Source organism: Globicephala melas, chromosome 1, assembly GCF_963455315.2.
Source record: "Globicephala melas chromosome 1, mGloMel1.2, whole genome shotgun sequence".
In the NCBI taxonomy this organism is placed as follows: Eukaryota; Metazoa; Chordata; class Mammalia; order Artiodactyla; family Delphinidae; genus Globicephala; species Globicephala melas.
This window is the reverse complement of record NC_083314.1, coordinates 139,854,155-139,875,622: the sequence shown is the minus strand read 5'-3', so window position 1 is coordinate 139,875,622 and position 21,468 is coordinate 139,854,155. Positions and strand designations below refer to the sequence as shown.

The following is a 21,468-nucleotide window of genomic DNA, read 5'->3' as shown; positions in this document are numbered from 1 at the left end:
CCTCAGTTTTCTCGTCTGTAAAATGGTGATGATAATAGCATTTACTTCATAGAATTGCTATAATGTACTTAGAATGGTGCAAATAATAGTGCCAATCAGTGCTGGCTAAACTAAATGAACAAGCAAAATCCATCTGTGATTGTGGCAACAAGATGTTTCATTATCTGGAAGAGATGATACAGACCACTGCCCTCTATCCTGAGAAACAGACTTATATTTAGGCTCCTGCAATATTTATGATTTTTAAACATTTATTTATTTATTTATTTTTGGCTGTGTTGGGTCTTTGTTGCCGCGCACAGGCTTTCTCTAGTTGCGGTGAGCGGGGGCTACTCTTTGTTGCGGTGTGTGGGCTTCTCACTGCAGTGGCTTCTCTTTGTTGCGGAGCACGGGCTCTAGGCGCGTGGCTTCAGTAGTAGCGGCATGCGGGCTCAGTAGTTGTGGCTCATGGGCTCTAGAGCACAGGCTCAGTAGTTGTGGTGCACAGTCTTAGCTGCTCCGCGGCATGTGTGATATTCCCGGACCAGGGCTCAAACCTGTGTCCCCTGCATTGGCAGGCAGATTCTTAACCACTGAGCCACCAGGGAAGTCCCAATATTTCTGACTTTTTAATGGCACAAATTATAATAATTCTATGGAATAAAATTATAAGTGGGGAGAGAAGAAAGCTAGTGAGTTTCCCTGGAAAGACATAGGATTTGGGGTTGGAAGGTCTGATCTGAGTCTCCAGCCAAGTCAGGAACACTCCCAGAATCTCAGTTTCCTTATTTGTGAAATGAAGATGTCATCACTCCTGCCTTGGTGTCCACTGGTCTGATTTGAGGAGCTAGTAACATACTGACATGAAACCATTTCTACTCCTACTGCTACTGCTACCACTCCTACTATTACTAGTAACAGTGAGTTCATTTATGACATATTCTGCATTCTCACTGATCCTTTTGACATATTAGCAATACCTAGATATCTGAACATATGAACAGCTTTTGTTATTGATTTATTTCCTGCAACATACTACTAATAAAATTTACTCACATAAGGTTTGGGATCAAGAACCCTTTGAAATTCAAGACAAGGTGTAAATTGCTGCAAAGGGTCTCTTTAATTGGGATCAAAACGCTTCTGACAGCTTTTGGATTTTTAAAATTGTAGCTATTGTCACGTTCTGCTAATGTTTCTTTTCTCGGTTTTGAAAAAAATAGTGCAGCCAAGCTTGAGCAGGAATACTTTAGACATGATAAACAACTAAAATTTGTCATTCCAAATGACAAAGATCTCGTTTTCCATTTCTTTGATATGTAGGACAAAACACTTCACTTAGACTCTTATCCCGCATAATTCAGCCGGTCCCCTGCTGTGCAACGACAAAGGTTCAGTAAACTGTTCCTGCTCATAATCTCCAATGGAGGTTTTGAAAAACCTCCATTTATCTGAAGATAAATCACATCGATAGGGTTGACTTTAAGGGAGAAACAGACTATTAAACTAGTCTGGGGAATCAACTCTGGTGATGCCCCAAAGACGTGACTTTGGTCAACATCTCACCTTCTACTTGACTTCCTTCCAAAATATCCCCATAACATGACTGTTGCTTGAATCCTCCTAGGGCTGGTGAACTCCCTTGCACAGAAGGTGGTCCATCTACATGCTGAACAGCTCTGACTCGCAGGAAATTCTTCTTCCTCATAAACTGAAACTGCTTCCTAGAAACTTCAATCACCTGCTCTTGGTTCTGTCCCTTGAGTCACACAGAACAAGTCAGCTGCTTTTTCTACTAGACAACCTTTTGGAGAGATGAACGCTATTAATATGGAGGGCCTTGCTCCCACCATCCTCTCTAGTTCAGGCTTAAATGTTCGATTCTCTCCACCACTTTTCCCCAGGCTCGTGTTGAGACAAATTAACAAGCTAGGGTAGCAGAAGCCCAATGATACAGGGCCTAAGGTTAATCAAACAGAACTGGAGCAGACGAAGCCAGACAGAAAACATTTAACTCTGCCTTCACCCCGATTCTCCACTAGGAGATGACATTTTTTTTCAACAAAGCCAAATGGCTTTGAGCTGAAATAATGACTTTACTGCTGTTCTCTTTGTGTCCAGATAAAGAATCAAAAAAAAATCACATTATAAGGTTTGGTGGTACCTTTCTTTGGGGCCAGGTTAGCCATCCTTGCGTGAGGATTTAGAGAAAGGTAAAGAATATAAACTACCTCTTCTCATTAGTTAAAGTTTGGTGATGAGAACTATTTGATGGTAGGGTACATGATGCAATAGCAAAGCCAAACACATGGCCCTAGACAAAAGAAAATATCTGATACTCTGGTTTACTCCAGTCCCTTTGGTGATGCCAGTGTCATGTGATGGGCAGGCATGGACTTGGGAAGAGACTAGAGATCATGACTTATATTGGGCATATAGATCCTTGTGAAAGCATCTCTCAGATAGGCTTGATCCACGCTCCTTGGATCCCTACCATGAAGGATGCTAAGGGGTCAATGATATCCTCCAAGTTTCTACAAGCCCAAAGCTCTCTGCCTCCTGTGTGTTACCCAGCATCCCACGTGGCCACATCTGTGTTCAGAAGTGTTGGCCCAGCATAGTATTCAGTTCCCCAACTGCCCTGGTCCCCTCAACAGGATATACTTTGATTCGATTATATCTTTTCTAAAATGTGAGGTTCAGAACTGAGCACAGGTCTCCAAACGATAGTCTGCCCAGGAAAAGGAAAATCTTCCCTAATTTTAGAAACCATAATTTTATTAAAGCAGAAGAGGCTTACATTAGGCTCTTAATCTTGCTGCCTTCAAGCTCCTTGACTACCGATGCTTGTGCCCACATCTTAAACTCCCTTTACCACGGCATCCCCAGGTAGGTCTCCCTTTCCTATAACATACAGGTCAATTGCTTTGATTTTTGATTCAGGTCAACTGGAGGCTAAATCCCAGCTCTGCCTCCTACATGCTGGATGAACATGAGAAAGGCACTTACCCTGAGAGAGAAGACATTGTGGTTGGACTCATAAGCCAGACAACCTAGGCTGTAATCCTGTCTCCACCACCACCTACTTCCAGCAAGTTACTTTTCTCTCCTTAATATCTTCAGCTATAAAATGGAGACGACAACACTATCTACTCACAGGGCTGTTGTAAGGATTAAATGGATTGGTACTTCTAAAGGGTGTACAACAATGACTGGAACATACTATGTGCTTGACGCAGTACCTGTGATTATTACTCTCTCATAGGACCCTTGTGAGGACAAAACTGAATAATGTATGCAAAGTGACTAATATGTTCCTAGTACGTACTCAACAAATGGTCATTATTACTACTAGATTTTCTTATTGTGGTAATACATACATAACATAGAATTTACCATTATAACCATTTTTAGTGGCATAAAGTACACTCATATTGTTGACCAGCCATCACAGCCATCCATCAACAGCACTGTTTCCCTCTCCCCAGACTTTTAACTCTGTACTCATTAAACACTAACTCTTTATCACCCCTCCCCCCAGGCCCAGTCAACCACCATTCTACTTTCTGTCTCTGTGAATTTGACTCCTCTAGATACCTCATTAAGTGGAATCCTACTGAATTTGTCTATGTGTGACTGGCTGTTTTTACTTTGCATAACGTCTTCCATGTTGTAGCATAGGTCAGAACTTCCTTTTTACTGCTTAATAATATTCCATTACACACACACACACACACACCATATTTTGTCTATCCATTCATCCATAGATGGACAGTTGGGTTGCTTCTACCTTTTGGCCGTTATGAATAATGCTTCTATGAACATGGGTGTACAAATGTCTGTGCTATTATTATTCAGGAATAACTTTTCTTCAAGAAAATCCATTCTTTACTGTTAAATTATCATCCTACTACCCACTGCTATCCTAATATGAGTCAAAACAAAGGCGAGAAAATTATAATGCAAAATGACAAGGTTAGGTAACTTGGCTGGTTGAGTATTGTTTATACAGTGCTTGACAAATTACCCGTGAAGTTCAAAGGAGGTGGCATAGGCGGAGGTGTGTTAGAAGCTATATAAAGCATTGAATGAATAAAAGGAAAACATGTCCACTTGACTCTTGCTCTCTGGACAAAACAGATCAAAGAACAGAACGCTTTTCTGTTTTTCCCTTACCATCAATGAACAAGGCCAACAATGCAAGGCAAGTCCTGGGGATGAAGCTGGGAGCTAACTGCTGCCCGGAGGTTGGTGAAAATACAAACCACTACTTCAGTGGGTTTAACAAACAGATCAGTCCTTACATTTCCCGATCATGCAGTGATAGAGATTTTTCAAGATTGAAAACTCCATTTATTCTTTTTGACGACAGCAATTGCGAGGTGCCACGGGTTCAACTCAAGAGAGTCTGGACGCTTTGACCAAGTCAACTGACCCCCGTGCGTCTCCCTCTAGGATGCATGTCATTAAAGCTGCCGGCACACAAAGAAATTTAACTTAAACTGTCACATTAGCCACCGCTCTTCAAAGCACATCAATCTCCCTATTGCATTACCAGGACTGTGTGACACTTTTATCCCAATTACACTGCAAGAAACACAGTCACACTGTGTTGGTGCAGTCACACTGTGGCCAGGTCAGGAAAGAGCCTACCTCTGACGGACAATCACAGTTGATCAAGTTTGTCAGTTGCTTTATCTGTTTTTATGCTCGTTTGATATCCCTGCCCAGAGAGTAGAGGCTTTTAAGGACACATCTGTCAGTGGATTCAACTTCACCATGCCATGTTATTCTTTTACTTACCCCTGTCTTCTCATCAAAGATTTTGATTCCTCCAAAGGAGATGGTTAAAAAGATTTTCTGTTTGTGTTCTCCTTTGGAACGAGCGCCAGCAACAACGCCCTGTTGAAAGGAAGGATGTGCTTTTTACTTTAGTGTTTTCATTTGAAAATTCCCTCCGGTCCCAAAGCAAAGCCATGTCAGACATCATGAACCGAAGCCACCAATCATGCACACTCCATTCCCTCCCCGCTTCCATGCTGCCTTCCCCGACGGGCTTGCATTTTCTTGATGTTTTAGGGTAATACTTGTCCTCACTGCTCGAAAACTGTACAAATAGATATTTGAACATGTATTCATTGGACGAACCAAGATTTATAGAGTGTCTACTTTGTGCCTAGATGCTCAGTTCAGAATTCGAGACCCCAGGATAAATAGAATATAGTCCTCTTGTTAAAATCTTTGCTGGGTTTTGTATTAGATATGGTTTTAACCTTTTAAATAAAGATGAGTCGTGGAATACATTCCTAAATGTGATTTTAATTTTATACTTCTGGGAAAAGTTTTCATATGAATTAATTTTAGAGATCACAAAGAAAAGAAAATATATTACCAGACTGCATGTCTCAATTTTGTTTGGAAAAATGTTATGGTCATATGTCTAAGGCTTGCCGTTTTTACCCACACGTTTTGTATGTTCTTCTACCATTTTTCCAATCATTCCTGAGCTTTCAAGGAAAGTGCCTACCAAGTGCATTCCACTTCTTAAAAATCTGTTTCCCCAAATTTTTTGTAAACTGAAGATATGTGTATGAGTCAATTAGAAGGTAGGTGTCACAAAAGGTAGGTATGTTACGCTGCTCACGGCTCTCTTCCTCGTACCCAGGACAGTCCCTGGACTGTCCCTGAAGGTCAGGAGACACTCAGGAAATCATTGTTACATGAATGTGCTATCAAGAGTCCTCGCCAAAGTTGATATTATGCAAGTTAAGAGTAAAGACACTTGCTTTTTTTTTTTTTTTTTTTTGCGGTACGCGGGCCTCTCACTGCTGTGGCCTCTCCCCTCTCCCGTTGCGGAGCACAGGCTCCGGATGCGCAGGCTCAGCGGCCATGGCTCACGGGCCCAGCCGCTCCGCGGCATGTGGGATCCTCCCGGACCGGGGCACGAACCCGTGTCCCCTGCATCGGCAGGCGGACTCTCAACCACTGCGCCACCAGGGAAGCCCCAAGAAGAGTAGCTTTAATGTCCCCATCTCCAAGATGGTCCTAACAACCCCCAGCTCTTAGAATTACCACAACATCAAATTGTGCTAATTCCCAGCACACAGTGATGCTGACCAGGTGGCTATCAAAGAACTCCCTGGCAGAAGGTGGCTGCAGATAAAGAGGGATGGGAGGAGCCAGCGTGCATGTTTCAGGAGCACTTCTGCTTGGGGCTGCTGATGTACAGCTTCCCAGGACAAATGCAAGAGAGAAGGATGATCCACATGGTGTGATCCTTGGGGAAATAAAACTCCGGTTTCATCAGGCATGTTGAGAGACAGGACCCTGAGTTAAGCCCTGAAAACCTGCATGAAGTCGAAGCAAGCCTGCCACCAGACAGCACACTGCAAGGGCTCACCTCCCCACAGACGATTCAGTGCTGTTATGTAGCACTGACAAAGGGCCAAGGGACAGGGCTGGCTGGGGAATCGGAAGATATGGAGGTAGGTGTCTTTTGGGGTTTCTGTGCCTAATATTAGCCACCTGACCTACAAAGTCACTGCTGGCCCCCTGGAAATGAAGGAGTCAGATGTTTTCTTGGGTACCTACCAAATGGTAGGAGTTCTCTTACACGTCATATAATTCAGCCCATCCCACATTCCTGGGAAGGAAAAATTATCTCCCTTATTTTACAAATGACCAAACGTAAGATCGGGGGGCCAAGTGAACACCCCAAACCTCAAGGAACTAAGAAGACATATAGAGGGAATTCAAACAGTGACCTTTCGGATCCCAGTGTTAGGGCTGCTTCTATTATAACCCTCTGGAAGGGCTCTTTGGGGAGGCATGGATGAAAAAAAGGTGGGACCACCAGCTTCCAAACTCAGTAGTGAAGGAGAACTCTAAAATGAGAATACTTCTTATTTCATAAGAGTGAAGCGTGCACATACCGCACCTAGCATGGGGTGCAGCGTGCAAGGAGAGCTCAGCAAATGACTGTGACCATCACCTCTAATACTAATACTGATTCTACGAAGCAATGCCATGTGCTGGGCACTGTGTGGAGTGACTGATGCAGGTGTCCCTAAGGGAGTTACAGAGGCAGCATCTTGCTGGAGGATTTTATACACAGGGAAGGGGTCAGGCACGCCAGCCAGGGTTGATAGCCTGCCCTGTCCAGCTCAGGGGTTGCCGTGAGAATCCAATAAGACGATGCACAGGAAAGGACTCTGAGAAACCTCACCCAGCAGGGTGTATGCACACAATGGGATGACTGTGATCTCCAGGGAACACGTCAAGCAGGTGTGCAACCTGAATAGCTGAAAACCTAGAATGCTATTCCAGAAAGCTCCATGAACTAAACCTGATCTCCAATCTCAGCCCTACTGGTTATCAGTTGTAGATCTTTGGGGGAAAACTCATCCTAGGTTTCACTTCTCCGAGGTAAGAAGGAGAATACAAATATCCTCCTCTGCCCTGCTGTGTGCCCAGAGACTGGCCCCTGTGGTCTTGCCAGGTCCTCTGAGCTTCCTGCCCTCTGGATGCCACCCAGGAAGGCACAGACGGGAGACCAGAGGGTGGAAGGAGAGAGGTCAGGGTATTTCATCTAGCCTCCTTCCCATCCTTGTTCTACAATCTCACTTGGCGAGGGAAGGGACTTTGTCCGCAATCTCGCCCTCCCTGGGTTCCAGTAAATAGATCTCATCCTAGGATGGTAACAGCTTCCCACTGTTTTTAGTTTCCAGTGCCTCACCAGCTCCTGTTTGCTACCTTAACCTTGCCTAACCTTTGTATGTCGCTCCTGCCTTAAAGTATCCTCATCTGACCTAGTCGGGCTGGGTGTTTCTTACAGGACCCTGACTAACAGATTTACTTAGGGCTCTGTAATCAGCCCATCTCTCCCATAGCTTCAACCACCACCATGTTGCCCGATACCTCTGAAAGTTGACTGCTTTGGAAGTCAATGATGTGGGGCTATGTAGCTTACTGGTAGGAGCTTAAACTCTAGTTGGGGAACCAGGAGAGATTCAACGCAGATACAAAACAGAATAGAACAAAGCACTCGACTATATCTTATCAAACTCTGGACATCTGGAGATACAGGCTTGAATTCTGGGCTTATCCCAGATGAAATGAAGGTTCTGGGGCAAATCCTATAACTTCCGTGAGCCTCAGATTTTTTATTTACAAAACAGGGAAGCTAATAGCTACCTCATAAGAGCGAAAGAGATAATATATGTAAAAGTGCGTTGTTGACTAAATTAAAATACAATGACAATGAGGCTTCGCTGGTGGACAGGCAATGGCTCACTTATACTCACATTATGAATCCCCTCTTAAATCTCTATAATCCAAGAGAAAACTCTCTAAAACAGGAAGAGGCACCAGCTTCAGAAAGCCTAGCAAAGAAAAACAGATTAAAAAAATTTTTTTTCTCCTATGGCCTGACATGAACAAGTGGGCCTTTTGCAAGGCTAACAGGCGTTTTGTACTTCTTTGTCTTTCCTTCCTGGGCAAGTGGCCAAATGGAGAATCGATCGTTCATGTTTCTGTGTTTCTTAAAGAAACACTACGGGGAGCAGAAATGTCAACATTCTGCTCTGCAACTTGCAAATAACGAAAGACGATTGTCTGGGAACCAAGAACCGTCAACAAGTTCAGAGCATTTGACAGGAGCGTGTTATGGTTGGACCAACTCTCCAGGGCTTTGGGGACCTCACAGTTACAAGGGGTGACAGATGGGGTACTTCACTGCAGGTGACACCCCCCACCACCACCACACACACACGCCAAGGTCGGCAATCCTGGCCAGGCCTGGTACAGCTAGCCTGGCCCAGTGTTAATCCTGAGGGAGAACTTCAGGGCACACAGGCCAACTCCTGTCTCACATACGCTGAGACCTCCATGCTTCTATGAAAGCAGCTGTCAGTGAGGTGCTCTGTGACCCATGCCTGGTGAACGTTATCTACCAGGATGCTGGGGGAAGATGCACCAGCCTCTTTCTTGTTCTCAGCAGACTTGTGGCTCTGGGTGAGAACCAGGCCACCGGAGAGTTTCTTGATGTCTTTCAATTAATATTTGTTGAAAGCAAATCTCCATTTGCCTGGCCTCATACTCAGTAAGGAGCAACTTCAGCAAGAATCAAGATGCAGGCCTTTATCCCCAGTCTTGACTAGGGTCTCCTTGGCTCAGTCTTTCTGGGTTCTCTCTCTGCAATCTACCCGCTGGTAGAGAGGTTGTGTTCTGGTCTGATCTCATGCGTGAATCACAGTCCTGCTCTGGGGCAGAGCAGAGGTCACGGTGTGTGAACATGGAACGCTGAAGTTATCCAACTACCCTACAAACCAAGTGGAATGGCCTGTCTCTTTCAAGGATGCCCTGTGGCTGTGTATCTACGTCACATCCTCCAGACCAGCATTTATCAGTCATGAAGCTGGAATTTAGAATTCTTCCTGTTGGACTCCTTTGTGTATTTATCACTCAGACTTGAACTTGGCAGAAGAAGGGGGCTCACTACTGGACTGTCCTAAAATCTTATAACATTGCTTAATTATTATTATTATTTTAATATTTATTTATTTGGTTGCATCAGGTCTTAGTTGCGGCATGCAAACTCTTAGTTGCGGCATGCACGTGGGACCTAGTTCCCTGACCGGGGATCAAACCCGAGCCCCCTGCATTGGGAGCGTGGAGTCTTATCCACTGCACCACCAGGGAAGTCCCGCTTAATTATTTTTTATAAAAGGATACATTAACCTCTTCCAAGGAGACAATCTTTGAACTCATGATTTTAATGTCTTCTATACCTTTTTCTAGTATGCCTTGTAGTAGATTCATAACTATTAAAATAAAGTTTGCTGTGTAACAGCTAAAAAAAAAAAAAAAGAAAGTAATGATACACAGTTTAGAAAATTAAGAGTTTTTAAAAAGAATGATTCCTACAGCCATACTACAGGGAGTCTTAGCATCTAATATACATGTTAAACTGTTGAGAAAATGTGTACAGTATAAAAAAAATTAATACCTGTGCTTTATTAAGCATCTATCAAAGAAAAGACAATGTAGAGGGTGTTTTATAGATATTGTCTCATTTAATATTAGTAGGCACTTGGCCAGCCTTCTTTTCTTTTTTCTTTCCTTTTCTTTTCTTCCCTTTTTCTTACATTAAAAAAAATTACATTGACCAAGTTGTATCCTCAGGGACTATTAGAAGATAAGAAAAAATGCTCATGATATATTATTAGGGAGAAAGAAAACAAGATATGAAACTATAAATAGTAATTCCAATTACACTACATATATGTGTATGGTTCATATACACAAATGTATATAAAAATACAAAGAGAGAGTGTTAGTTACACACAAAAATGCTGATACTGATTTTTCTTTTTGTGGTGGGATTGTGGATAAGCTTAATTTTCCCTCATACTTTTCTGTACTTTCAAAATTTTTACAATGAGCATTTTTTGAATTCTATAATCAGGAAAATAATTAAATTATAGGTCTTAAATGCATAAGATAGCTTGTAAACTTCTTGCTAAATCATCTGTTTTTCTAATATTTTATATTACTTTTTAAAGAGACACAGACTACATGGAGACCAGAATCTGGGAACAAACAATGTTCAATTTTGTATGTTTTTAAAGGCTATTTAATAACATAATTTTCTTATTTTGCATATTAAAAATTTTCTCTATTTCTTTCTTAGTTTTCTCAGTGAAAAGCCTTCTTTAAAGCATTTAAAATCATCAATCTCTTCGTGATACCGCCAAATGTCAATATCTAGTTACATATCACTTTTTATAACATTTTCCCTTTAAAGTATTTGGGGGACATTGATAGAAATTTCAAGAATGAATAAAATCAGCTTTTTTATTAATATATCATCTTTTACCATATTCATCATATGGTGAAATATATAAAATTTATTCAAAAATCAAGTAGAAAATTTATAAAATCTGAGTGACAGCACAATTTGATGATTCTGTACTTTTATTTTTGCAGGCATCGCACAGTGAAGATACAATTGAATAACATGTGATATGTTCAAAAACTGTACAACAGGGGCTAGCAAAATACCTCCACATAGGAGATGCTCAACAAACATTTGCTAAATGATTGACATGTCCTCCCAATAAATAAATGCAGTGAGTCATCAGTGTACCAAGTAATATACCAGTATATGAATAAAAAAATATGTTTACCAGAATGACTGTAATCATTTCTTCCTCTCGGTCATATCAAACCCACACTATTTAAATTAAAATGCTTGTGCAGTACCTTGAGTTTCATCATGGAGTCTTGGCATAACTTGTCTCCCCGAGCTGCGGAAACCTCATCAATCCCGATCAGTTTGGCCTTGTACCGGACCCCTTCACCTTTAAACCTCTTTATCAAAGTGGCTTCACTGCGATCCTGACCTAGAAAGAGAGAAATGCAGGATTCAGATAAGTAGGTGTTCAGGGCCCATTGGCTTTAACTATCCGCAGCTCCGAGACTGGTTCTCTGGTTCACCTACATGCTATGGAAGTCAAATCATTAGACCACGGACAAAAGAATGGTAAGACTCCTGTATGCAAATTCTGGCTCTATCCTTTTAAATCCTCAGGCAAATTACACAGTTCTCTCTGAGACTCCATTTTCTCAGGGAGAAAAAAAAAAAAAAAGAGTTAAAAATAACCAATCCCAAAGGGGCATTAAGATAAATAAACATGATGACACGTATAAAGTAGCCAATACGGATTTTGATACACACTAGGTCATCAACAAACGATCATCACCCACTAGGAGTTTATGTCTGACATTCTTGTTAGAATAGTATTAGCCCTGAGCCTCTCCGGCATTTCCAGCATTTAATATGACTTTGGCCCGGGTCCAAGACCCTCCTTACACCCAATTCCATGGGCTGTTTTACAGTGAGACTCCAGAGTAATTGCTTTGTATCAAGCAGTGACTCGGGGGCAATTATCAAAAAATGATTTTACAATGTCTCTTCTGTTAACTCATGCGTGTACAGAAAGAGGCTTCCATACTTCTTTGTACGGTGCGCCCACACCTCGTAACAGCTTTCTCAATCATTATTAGCATAATATTTTGCCGAGACACATCAACCAGAAGTTCAAACACATCCACATAAAATGAAGACAATAAAGTTACTGTGAACTGAGCACATCTTTCTTGTGAGATGTTTCATAAACTTTACCCCCTCTGCACAACGACTCAACCATATCCATTTCCCGGATGACAAAGATGAAGGTCACAGAGTTCAAATAGCTTGTCCACGTTCATATAGTTAGAAAAAAAAAAAAAAAGAAAGAATACATAGGAATTCAAATCTCTAACTTCGGCAAACTCCCATCAAAGGAGTCACAGGTTGGGGCATTGCTTATGTGGTTCTTAAAACCTGGAATGCCCTAAGGCTTCTGATATTCACCTCCTGGAATAGCATTAACTTCAACTTCTGATACCTCCTGTATCATGCCTTCTTTCATCAGTCTGACACTTAGATATGAGGACATTGGAGATAATTCAGCCCATTTCTTCTCTCCACATGATGGACAAACTGAGGCCTTTCCATTATGTGGGGTTGAGAATTATTTGAGGACACACTTAAAATAGAAAAAAAAAACAACAGCAATAGCTAACCATCATATAATGCTTTCCTATTGACGAAACATGGCTTGCATTTCATTCATTTATTCATTCATCCCTTACTGAGCATCGCTTCCGTGCCAGATGCTATTACTCACTGGCAACAGATGAATGAGACAAAGTCTATGCCCCTAGAGGCTCAAGTTTTTGATGACTGCAAACAAAAATGTGTAGTGCTCTCTGCTAGATGTGTAAGAAGGTATAAGCTTTAGGGCCAGACATCCTCATTTCAAACCACGGCTCTCTCACTTGTAAGCCAACTAAACTATCGGCTAAGCCTCTGTTTCCTTAACTGTTGAATGAAGATTAAATATCTACTTTAGGAGTCATTATGAATAGTAACTTAAATAAGATAGTATGTGCAAAGCATGGATTCACATGGTAAGTTTTCTATAAATGGTAGTTGCTGCCCCTGTTATCAGCTCAGTAAAAGAAGCACATAGAAGATACAAAGCTGAGGACAGGAAAACACAAAAGAAGGACGTCTGCATAGTCAGGCCTGGAACTGTCGTCCCCAAATCCCATTTGGTATTTTTTCTACCGCATCCTTGCTGACTTTTAGCATATTAAACTTCTTGAATTACTTTCCATAAGGCAAATATAACACATGGATGATTCGTCTGTATGTGTAATCAATGTAAAAATTAAGTCTCCGGGATCAGTGAGGGCAGATGTCAGAGACTAAGGCTAACAGCAAAGAGAAGAACATTTGCCTGATATACCCTATACGTACAGACATCCAGCTGTGAGCACCACAGGTCACCTCTCCCTGCATTATTATGCAAGATTTGGTAGGAGTGGCCTATGGTTTGATCTATTTCTTGGGAAGGTTATCTTACTCTACCTTATTCTATCGCAAATACCATCTCTGCCTCTTCAATTCCTGACACTATTTCAGTCGCTAATAGCACCCCTTTCACTATTTGGAACTTCCTCCAAAGTTTAAGTATAATAACAATACCCGGTAGGATTTATCATGTCCTGTACAAAGCTCATTATATGCACCAACTTGTTTAGCCCTGGAAATAATCCTAGAGGTAGGTACTATTACTTAGGTTTTATAGACAAGGATCTATATTGAAGGTTTGAGAGGCCAAGTAATTTGTCCAAACTCACTGAGTGGGACCTGAACCCAGATCTGCCTGATGCCAAAGCCCAGGCTTATGGTTTGCTTGTGTTCTGTGTCTTCAAGCCTGTTCTCTTAACCACGATGATTAACTGCTTCTCATCTATTCGACTTCCCTGTGAAGCCCCATCTAAACTTCTACCAAAACTCACCCGGCCCAAATCTGCTGATATTTAATACACTGGCAGCATTAAAACTCCATTGGAGAGATGGCTTGAAAATGGAAGAAACAGCTTCCAGCCTCCAGGTCATGTCCGAAAAATGTCCATAAGTCAGATACAAAGACAGCCTTAAGAAACATTTGTCAGGGCACAGAGCTCTGTTGAGGAGCATGCTTCATAAGAGGAAGCAGAGCTAGATCAGCTGAACGAGGGCAGAGATTAATAAGAAAATATTAGGTCATTTAGAGGAAAGTAGAGAGCCCAATTTAGATTAGGACCCAGGGCCAAGCTAATTTGTATGAAGGGCACTTATGCAGTAGATAATCCGGTTTCTCATTAAATGCCCCACCATTAAAAGGGTAATTTTTCATGAGCACATCTTGAGCAAGGTCTCAAATATGTAAGTTAAGAAATAAATAACAGAGATCAGAGCCATAACACTGTTCCTTCAGAGGCACATACGACTTGAGAGTGTGAAGGAGAGTGTCAATCTTCATGCATCCTAAGTTATCATGAATCCCCAGCCTATTTTGCTGAAAGCACCACTGACCCTCTGCTTCAGGATGGACAGGAGAAAGGTCATGTATTTAAGGAAAATCATCTATTATCGAGCATTTACGATACCAGTCATTGTGCCAAGAGTTTTACATGCAGTCTCTTATTTAATCCTCACATCTGCTCTTTGAGTTAGTCTCTGTCATGAGCCCTATTTTTATAGAAGGTGACACCAATGCCCAAAGCCAAGGGCATCGCCTGAATGTTTTTAGATAACAGCTTTATTGAGATTTAATTCCCACACCATTCAATTTCCTCTTTTAAAGTGTACAATTCCGTCGTTTTAGTACATTCATAGAGTTATACAACCATCACCGCTAGCTAATTTCATAACATTTTCATCAACCCAGAAAGAAACCCTGTACACATTAGTAGTTATTCCCCATCTTCCCCGAGCCCACCAGCCCTAGGCAACCACTAATCTACTTTCTGTCTCTATAGACTTGCCTGTTCTGGAGGCAAACTACATTTCATATAAATGGGATCATACAATAGGTGGTCCTTTGTGACTGGCTTCCTTCACTTAGCATCACATTTTCAAGATCATTCCATTTAATAGCATGTATCAGTACTTTGTCTTTTTCTTTCTGAATAATATTCCATTGTATGGATATACCATAACAGCTGATGGACATGTAACAGTTTCTATTTCTTTGCCATTAAGAATAGTGCTACAATGAACATTTCTGTACCAGTTTTTACATAGCCATATTTCTTCAATTCTCTTAGGATTACACCTAGAAGAGAAATTGCTGGGTCATATGGTACCTCTGTTTAACTTTTTGAAGAACTGTCAAGCTGTTTTTCCAAAGTGGCTCCAACAGTTTAGAATCCCACAAGCAAAGTATGAGGGTTCCAGTTTCTCCACCAGCTGTTCTTGCTACATCTCTTATTGTCTTTTTTTTTTTTTTAACTTTAGCCATCCTAGTAGGTGTTTAGTGAAATCTCCTCATTGTTGCAGTTTGCATTTTCCTCAGGACTAATGATACAGAGCATCTTTTCATGTGCTCATTGCCCACGTGCTTATCTTCTTTGGAGAAATGTCTATTCAAATATGACAGCCTGAATTTGAACCCAGGTCTCAAGCAAAATGTCATGCTTTTACCCATTAGGCTATGGGGTCTCCTGTGACCTGTCATAGCACTTACTACTTCTCGCTTTGTGTCACAGCTATTTGGATAGATGTCTGATGGAGCCTACAGTAAACTGGCAGATAGCTTTCTCTTAAGGCAAGTACATCACAAGCGCACACACCTCGCCTGATCTTCTCATCCCATGTCCCATTTAATCCTCCAGGGTTACTGAAAGGAGGCACTGCCATCATTGTATGGATAAAGACACTAAAGCCAGAGAGGTAACTAAAGTTATTTCAAGCTGAGCTGTGAACAGAGCTTCATCCTGTCGTACACTGAGGCCTGAGCTCCTCCACTGGGCGGCATGAGCTCTGGATTCAGAAGACCTGAGTTCAAGTGCCACCTCTCCCACCCCGCCCCTAATCGTGTTGCCTTAGGTAAGTTCCTTTACATGTCTTCCACGGCATCTTTCTCTGTTCAGTGCAGATAAGAACAGTTGCTCCCACATAGGGTCATTGTTTAGGTCAAAGAAATGACACACAGACAGCATGTAGGAGTGACAGGCAAACAGTAAGAGCTAGTCAGTGTTGGCCATTGTTATCTAGGTGCTCATACTTCCAGTTTGTCTGGGACAGTCCCTGTTTATACCTTTTGTCCTGACGCTATTATTACTAGCACCCCTCATTATTCTCAAACGTATCCCAGTCTGGATGGTGAATTGTGTGGTCACCCTAATTATATTATCACCATCTTTACAATGCACCGCCTCAGTGTTCTTTGTGCAAGGCACTGTGCTAGCTTTCTGTGGTACCTAGGTAAGTGAAAAGTGTCTCTTCTCCTGTCTGGAAGCCACAATTCAGAAGGAGACACACATAGCTTTACAAAATATGACCAGGACTGTGAATGTCATATAGAGCCGAGGGGAGGAGGAATTGTTTTCTGTCTGGTGAGGAGAGGATTAGCAACAGCTGCAGAGTTGAGATGCCGTTTGAGGGAGGCTGGTGAAAAAGCAGGGATTCAACAGGTAGAGAAGTAAGGAAGCTGCTTTCTAGAGGAACGAAGATTATGGTAATATTCAGAGACAGTGAGTAATTAGGTTAGACTGAGTGTTTCTCAACCCTAACTATGTTTTAGAATCATCTAGGCAGCTTTTATAAATATCACTCCACAGATTTTGATTACATTGATTTGGGGTAAGCCTGAGACAATCGATGTGCTTGCAAAGTACTGTGTTCAAACACATGGCTTGAGTGATGCTGACAAAGGCTGGAGGGGTCTAATCAATGAAGGGCTTTGGAAGCCAAGCTAAAGCTTTTGGGCTTTGTTCTTTAGGCCACAGGAGCTATTTATGTTATGGTCTGTTGTGAGGATTAGATTAAAACAACAGTGTAGCAACATTTGGGGAAGTATAAAGCTCTCTAGTGAGGGCTCACTATAAGTTCTAAGGTGCTAAAGATACAGCAGTGACCAAAATATATAAATATCCCTCTAGTCGTGGAGCTTACATTCTAGTGGAAATGTCAATAGATTATTGCAGTCATTTTCTAATTCTAGTTTAATGAAGAATCACCTGTTTAAAACACACACACACACACACCCCACACACAGACACAAAAAACCACATTCCTAAATCCCACCCATTGAGATTCTGAGCCTAGTGGGAAGGACACAGTAGACTGAGTTGATTCAGACTTTCGTAATTCTGGAAGCTCACCAGGAACAGCAAGTGGTCGAACAGCAACCTTTTTATGTAGAAAACTTCTTTGGAGGTGCTATTTTTCAAACTGTGTCCTCAGAATGAGAATTTCAAAACAAAGTTTTGATTTGGGGTTTTCAAATTTATAATAATATTTTAAACATGTTACCAGTTCACAAAGGATAAAAATCAGTAATAATAAAAGACATTACGCAGCAAAGGTATTTTCATAGAGTTTTCTTTGTTTTCTTAAAAGCCCAAGACTTTCTTTTTAAATGTTTCCAAGGGATCTCCTTAAGTGGGAGAAACACTGTTCAGTTGCATTTGTGGCTGGCTGGGTATACATGCCTGGGAGACAGGGAAGGCCTGAGGGGCACCACCTTATTAGTGCTTTCCTACTCACATCAGAGGAAAGGAGCCTAAGCGGAATGGTTTGAAGATTTCTGCCCTGGTGCACTGGCTTTACTAGGTTCCATAAACAAGCAACAGTGATGAACAATCACTATAAGGGATGCTTTGTCAAGAATCTTAATCCAAAACTCTCCAAGTAATCTGCGAATTGAATTTTCAATATACCACTGATTGGAATTCCAAAGGAGGAAGATACAGGGTTTATGACTGGAAACCACATGCCATGGAAGAAAAGGAGTAACTGGCTGGGAAGTAAGGAGGCCTGGATTCAGGTGTGGTCTCTGTTCCTATACCTTCACCTATGGGATTATGTGTAAGTCATTTATCCTCTTGGAGGCTCAGCCTCCCCACGTACCAATGTGCATTCATAGAGAGAAAATGCTCTCCAGAGATCTCTGAGAGCTAACCGTCTATGATGACATTTAAAACTAATATTTAGAGACTCTAACCATGGCCAGAACTGTGTGCTGTGCTTTGTAGAGCTCAGCTTACTGTTAAGGCAATCGTATGTGGGTCCTATCCACATATTTTAGATCCAGAGCCAGAAATTCAGAGAGGTCATGTTGTTTAAATTGATTCACCTCGGTAAGTACTAGAGCCAGGATTTAATCCCAGGTCTGCCTGAGTCCACAGAAGAAGGTCTCCAGGGCATTTTTCTTTCTTTTTTTTTTTTTTTTGTTTTTTTGTTTTAATCACATTTCTATCAGTAAAAGATTTTTGAGCATACAGCTCTAAAATAGGTATATTGCTGTATAACTAAAATGAACCTCCTTAAATATCCTGCAAGGCCCCCATAAATATGGTCCCTGTTGAACTCATCGACCTCATTTTGGACCACCCTCCCTTTTACTTTTCACATTCCTGCCACAGTGGCCTTCATCCTGATCCTCCAACAAGCCATGCTCTGAGCACACTGTGCTCTGCAGTTTTACACCTGTTGTTCTTTGGGCCTTGAAGCCACCACCCTTCCCTATCCTCCCCCCTCCGCTCCCCCCTCCCCTTCGACACCTGAGGTCTCAGCACAACGCCATGTGTCCAGGTGTCTCTATCCCAGAGGTCTACCTGGGATGTCCCCTCTGAGATGTGTCCACAGTATTCTCCTGATAATCCCCCTGCCTCCTTGCAACAAATTAATCTCATTTGTAATAATCCGTTTAAATTCCTCCTTCTCATTCCTCTGTAAGCTCCAGAAAGGCCTGGACTGTGTTAGATTTGTTAGCCAAGGTATCCCCGGAGCCTGGCATTTGCCTAACAAATAGACACATTTTCACTCAATTCACTCACAGCATCTATCACAGCACCAGGGCACCTCACTGACTTTGTCTTCATGCCTGTCTCCTCTACGTGTTAGCTCCCTGAGGGCGGGGGCAGGGATTGACTCATCTGTGTTCTCTGAACCTAGCATGGTGCTTGGCAGAAAGTGGACCCACAGTTCCCAGCTGTATTGAATAATTCAATACATGAATGCATTTATTTATTTATTCAAAAGAGGCTAGTGGACTCCCAGAGTCTGGATCACACTGAGAAAGTGTACAGGGTCACTACAAACCCCTTCCGTACAGACTTTATCTCAAATCCACTCCGTGAGTCTGATTCACTAAGTCTTCAAGGAATAGAAGTCCTAACGGGATAAAGTAAATATCACACCTGCAGTTAGTTCACTGTTGACTGCACTTCATCCCATTAGGGAAGAGCGGTTCTCAGCCTCATCACAACCTGCTCATCTCATAACCCGGGAAATAACTCTGAATTTAAATGGAGACAGTCCTCAGGGCACCGAGTAAACTCCCCATTTTGCAAAGGCTTCAAGGATGCTGTCAGGAAGAACACCATGTCCCTGTCTTGGAGCAGAAGGCACTGCCAGCGTGGAGGTCCCACACTGGGAGTGACCTTGCAGAAACTTCAACAAAAACAAGCCTCTCTGTCAGAAGTCAGGAGCCCAAAGAAGCAGGCAATTAGCATTTTTCATGACACTGAGGCAGAGAGCCCACAGAATCGACTGGAGTCGTAATCAGTAATCAGTCTCCCACTCCAGGCCGTTCACTAAAGATGGCTAATGGCCAAACAAAAGAGATTTCACACCCAAGACTGTTCTCTCTTTATCTCCCCCACTCATCCCAGATAATGAGCATGGCCACAGAAACCCACACAAGAGCCAAGATTGTTTTTTTCTAATGTGGACAGTCTGGCTGTGGATCCTTTTAATTCTTTTAACTTTTGACAGTTACAGTATTTTCCTGTCTAGTAGAGGTCAACATCAAGATATTTCTTATATCGAGCTGAGTATTCACTCCTCTTTTTTAGATACTTAAACGTCTAAGGAAGTGTCTTAGCTGAGGCTGTTGTAACAAAATACCACACACTGGGTGGCTTAAATGACAGGCACAGATTTTTCATAGTTCTGGAGCCTGTGAAGTCCAAGATCAAGGTGCTGGCAGATTTGGTTCTGGGTAAGGTCCCTCTTTCTGGCTTGCAGATGGCTGCCCTCTTGCTGTATCCTCACTTAGTGGAGAGAAAGAGCATGTGCGAGAGCTCTGATCTCTCTTCCTCTTCTTATAAGGGCACTAATCCCACCAAGGGGGCCCCACCCTCATGACCTCATCTAACCCTAATTACCTCCTGAAGGTCCCACTTCCAATACCATCACATTGGCAGGTAGAGCTTCAGTACATGAATTTTAGAGGGTGTGGGGGGAGGAGACACAAACATTCAGTCTGTAACAGGGAGGCTAGAATGAGGAAGAAGGAAGAAAAAGCTGGATGATATCTGAAAACAAGGATGTCTGTCCCATTTCCACATACTGTCTTATTGAAAAGTCAGAACAACCTTGAAGGCAAAGACTGCATCCCATTCAGAGGAAGAGGGGACAGAAGCACAGGGAAGTAGGCTCAGCGGTACAAGGCCATACTGCCAGTGAGGGGCGCGGTTGCCTAACGCTGCGGTCAGAGGCGCGGCAGTAGTTCTGGGACCACCTGTGTGTGTGCGATTCTGGGAAAGGCGTTTAACTTTTGAGTGTTAGATTCTCCATCTGTACAAAACTATAGTTATTTGCACTCCTCTCTAGGACAGTTAGAAGAATTACATGAGACAATACACATTTGGCTCTTAGCACACTCCCTGGCACGTGGCAGTCTTTCAGTAAATATTTACTGCATTCCTCCTCCCCAAATAATATATTTCACATTAAGCACCAGTGGCCCAAAGCTAACCATAGCAAAGTCATACTGCATTAGAAGTGATGGTCCCAGCTGTTTGGTAACTTTTTTTTTTTTTGGTTGCCTGGGAATAAGGGTGCAATTAGGAACAGGATGTTGCTTCCTGAAGGATAGAGGGAGATCACCTTATGAATTATTAACCCAGTACCCAAACTGAGACATCCTCCCTCCTTCTGCATATCTCTGAATTTACTAGGCCATCCATCTTGATGATAAGAAAATCTCAAAGAGGTTTCCCCCCACCCTCATCCCCCAGCCTAGCCAACATCATTCTATCCATTGCTGAGAGAGCTCTATTGTCTGTTAGGTTGTCCAATGTAAGAACAGATTGTGGGGGGAATTTCAGGGCCCAGGAGCAGAGATATCTTAGTTTACTTAGAATTCTATCTTGCCGTTATCCAGGTGTTGATTTGCAATGGACAGGAAATTATGTATGCTGACTGTGTAGGGGAGAATGCTGATTTTTGTGTAATTAACTAGCTGGGTAGTGGGCAGAACAAGGGGAATGACACACTTAGGGGGCTGCTAAAAGGCACTTTTATGAACATGGTTGCTGTCATCATTGCTAAAAGGTAAACTAATTCAAAAGCTAAAATAATATTCAACCTATGACTCATAC

At 42.2% G+C, this 21,468-nt stretch overlaps 1 protein-coding gene across 7 annotated transcripts in view; it reads right to left on the bottom strand.

Annotated features, from left to right (window-relative positions):
* Positions 1-21,468, bottom strand: part of DAB1 (DAB adaptor protein 1) — a 1,173,077-nt gene that overhangs the window by 132,979 nt on the left and 1,018,630 nt on the right. For all 7 annotated transcript variants that reach the window (XM_060305030.1, XM_060305010.1, XM_060305026.1 and 4 more), the window contains 2 exons: positions 11,242-11,381; positions 4,783-4,881 (listed from right to left, as the gene is read on the bottom strand). In XM_060305030.1, coding sequence (XP_060161013.1) covers positions 4,783-4,881; positions 11,242-11,381 — 239 coding nt within the window. The remainder of the gene's footprint in view (positions 1-4,782; positions 4,882-11,241; positions 11,382-21,468) is intronic.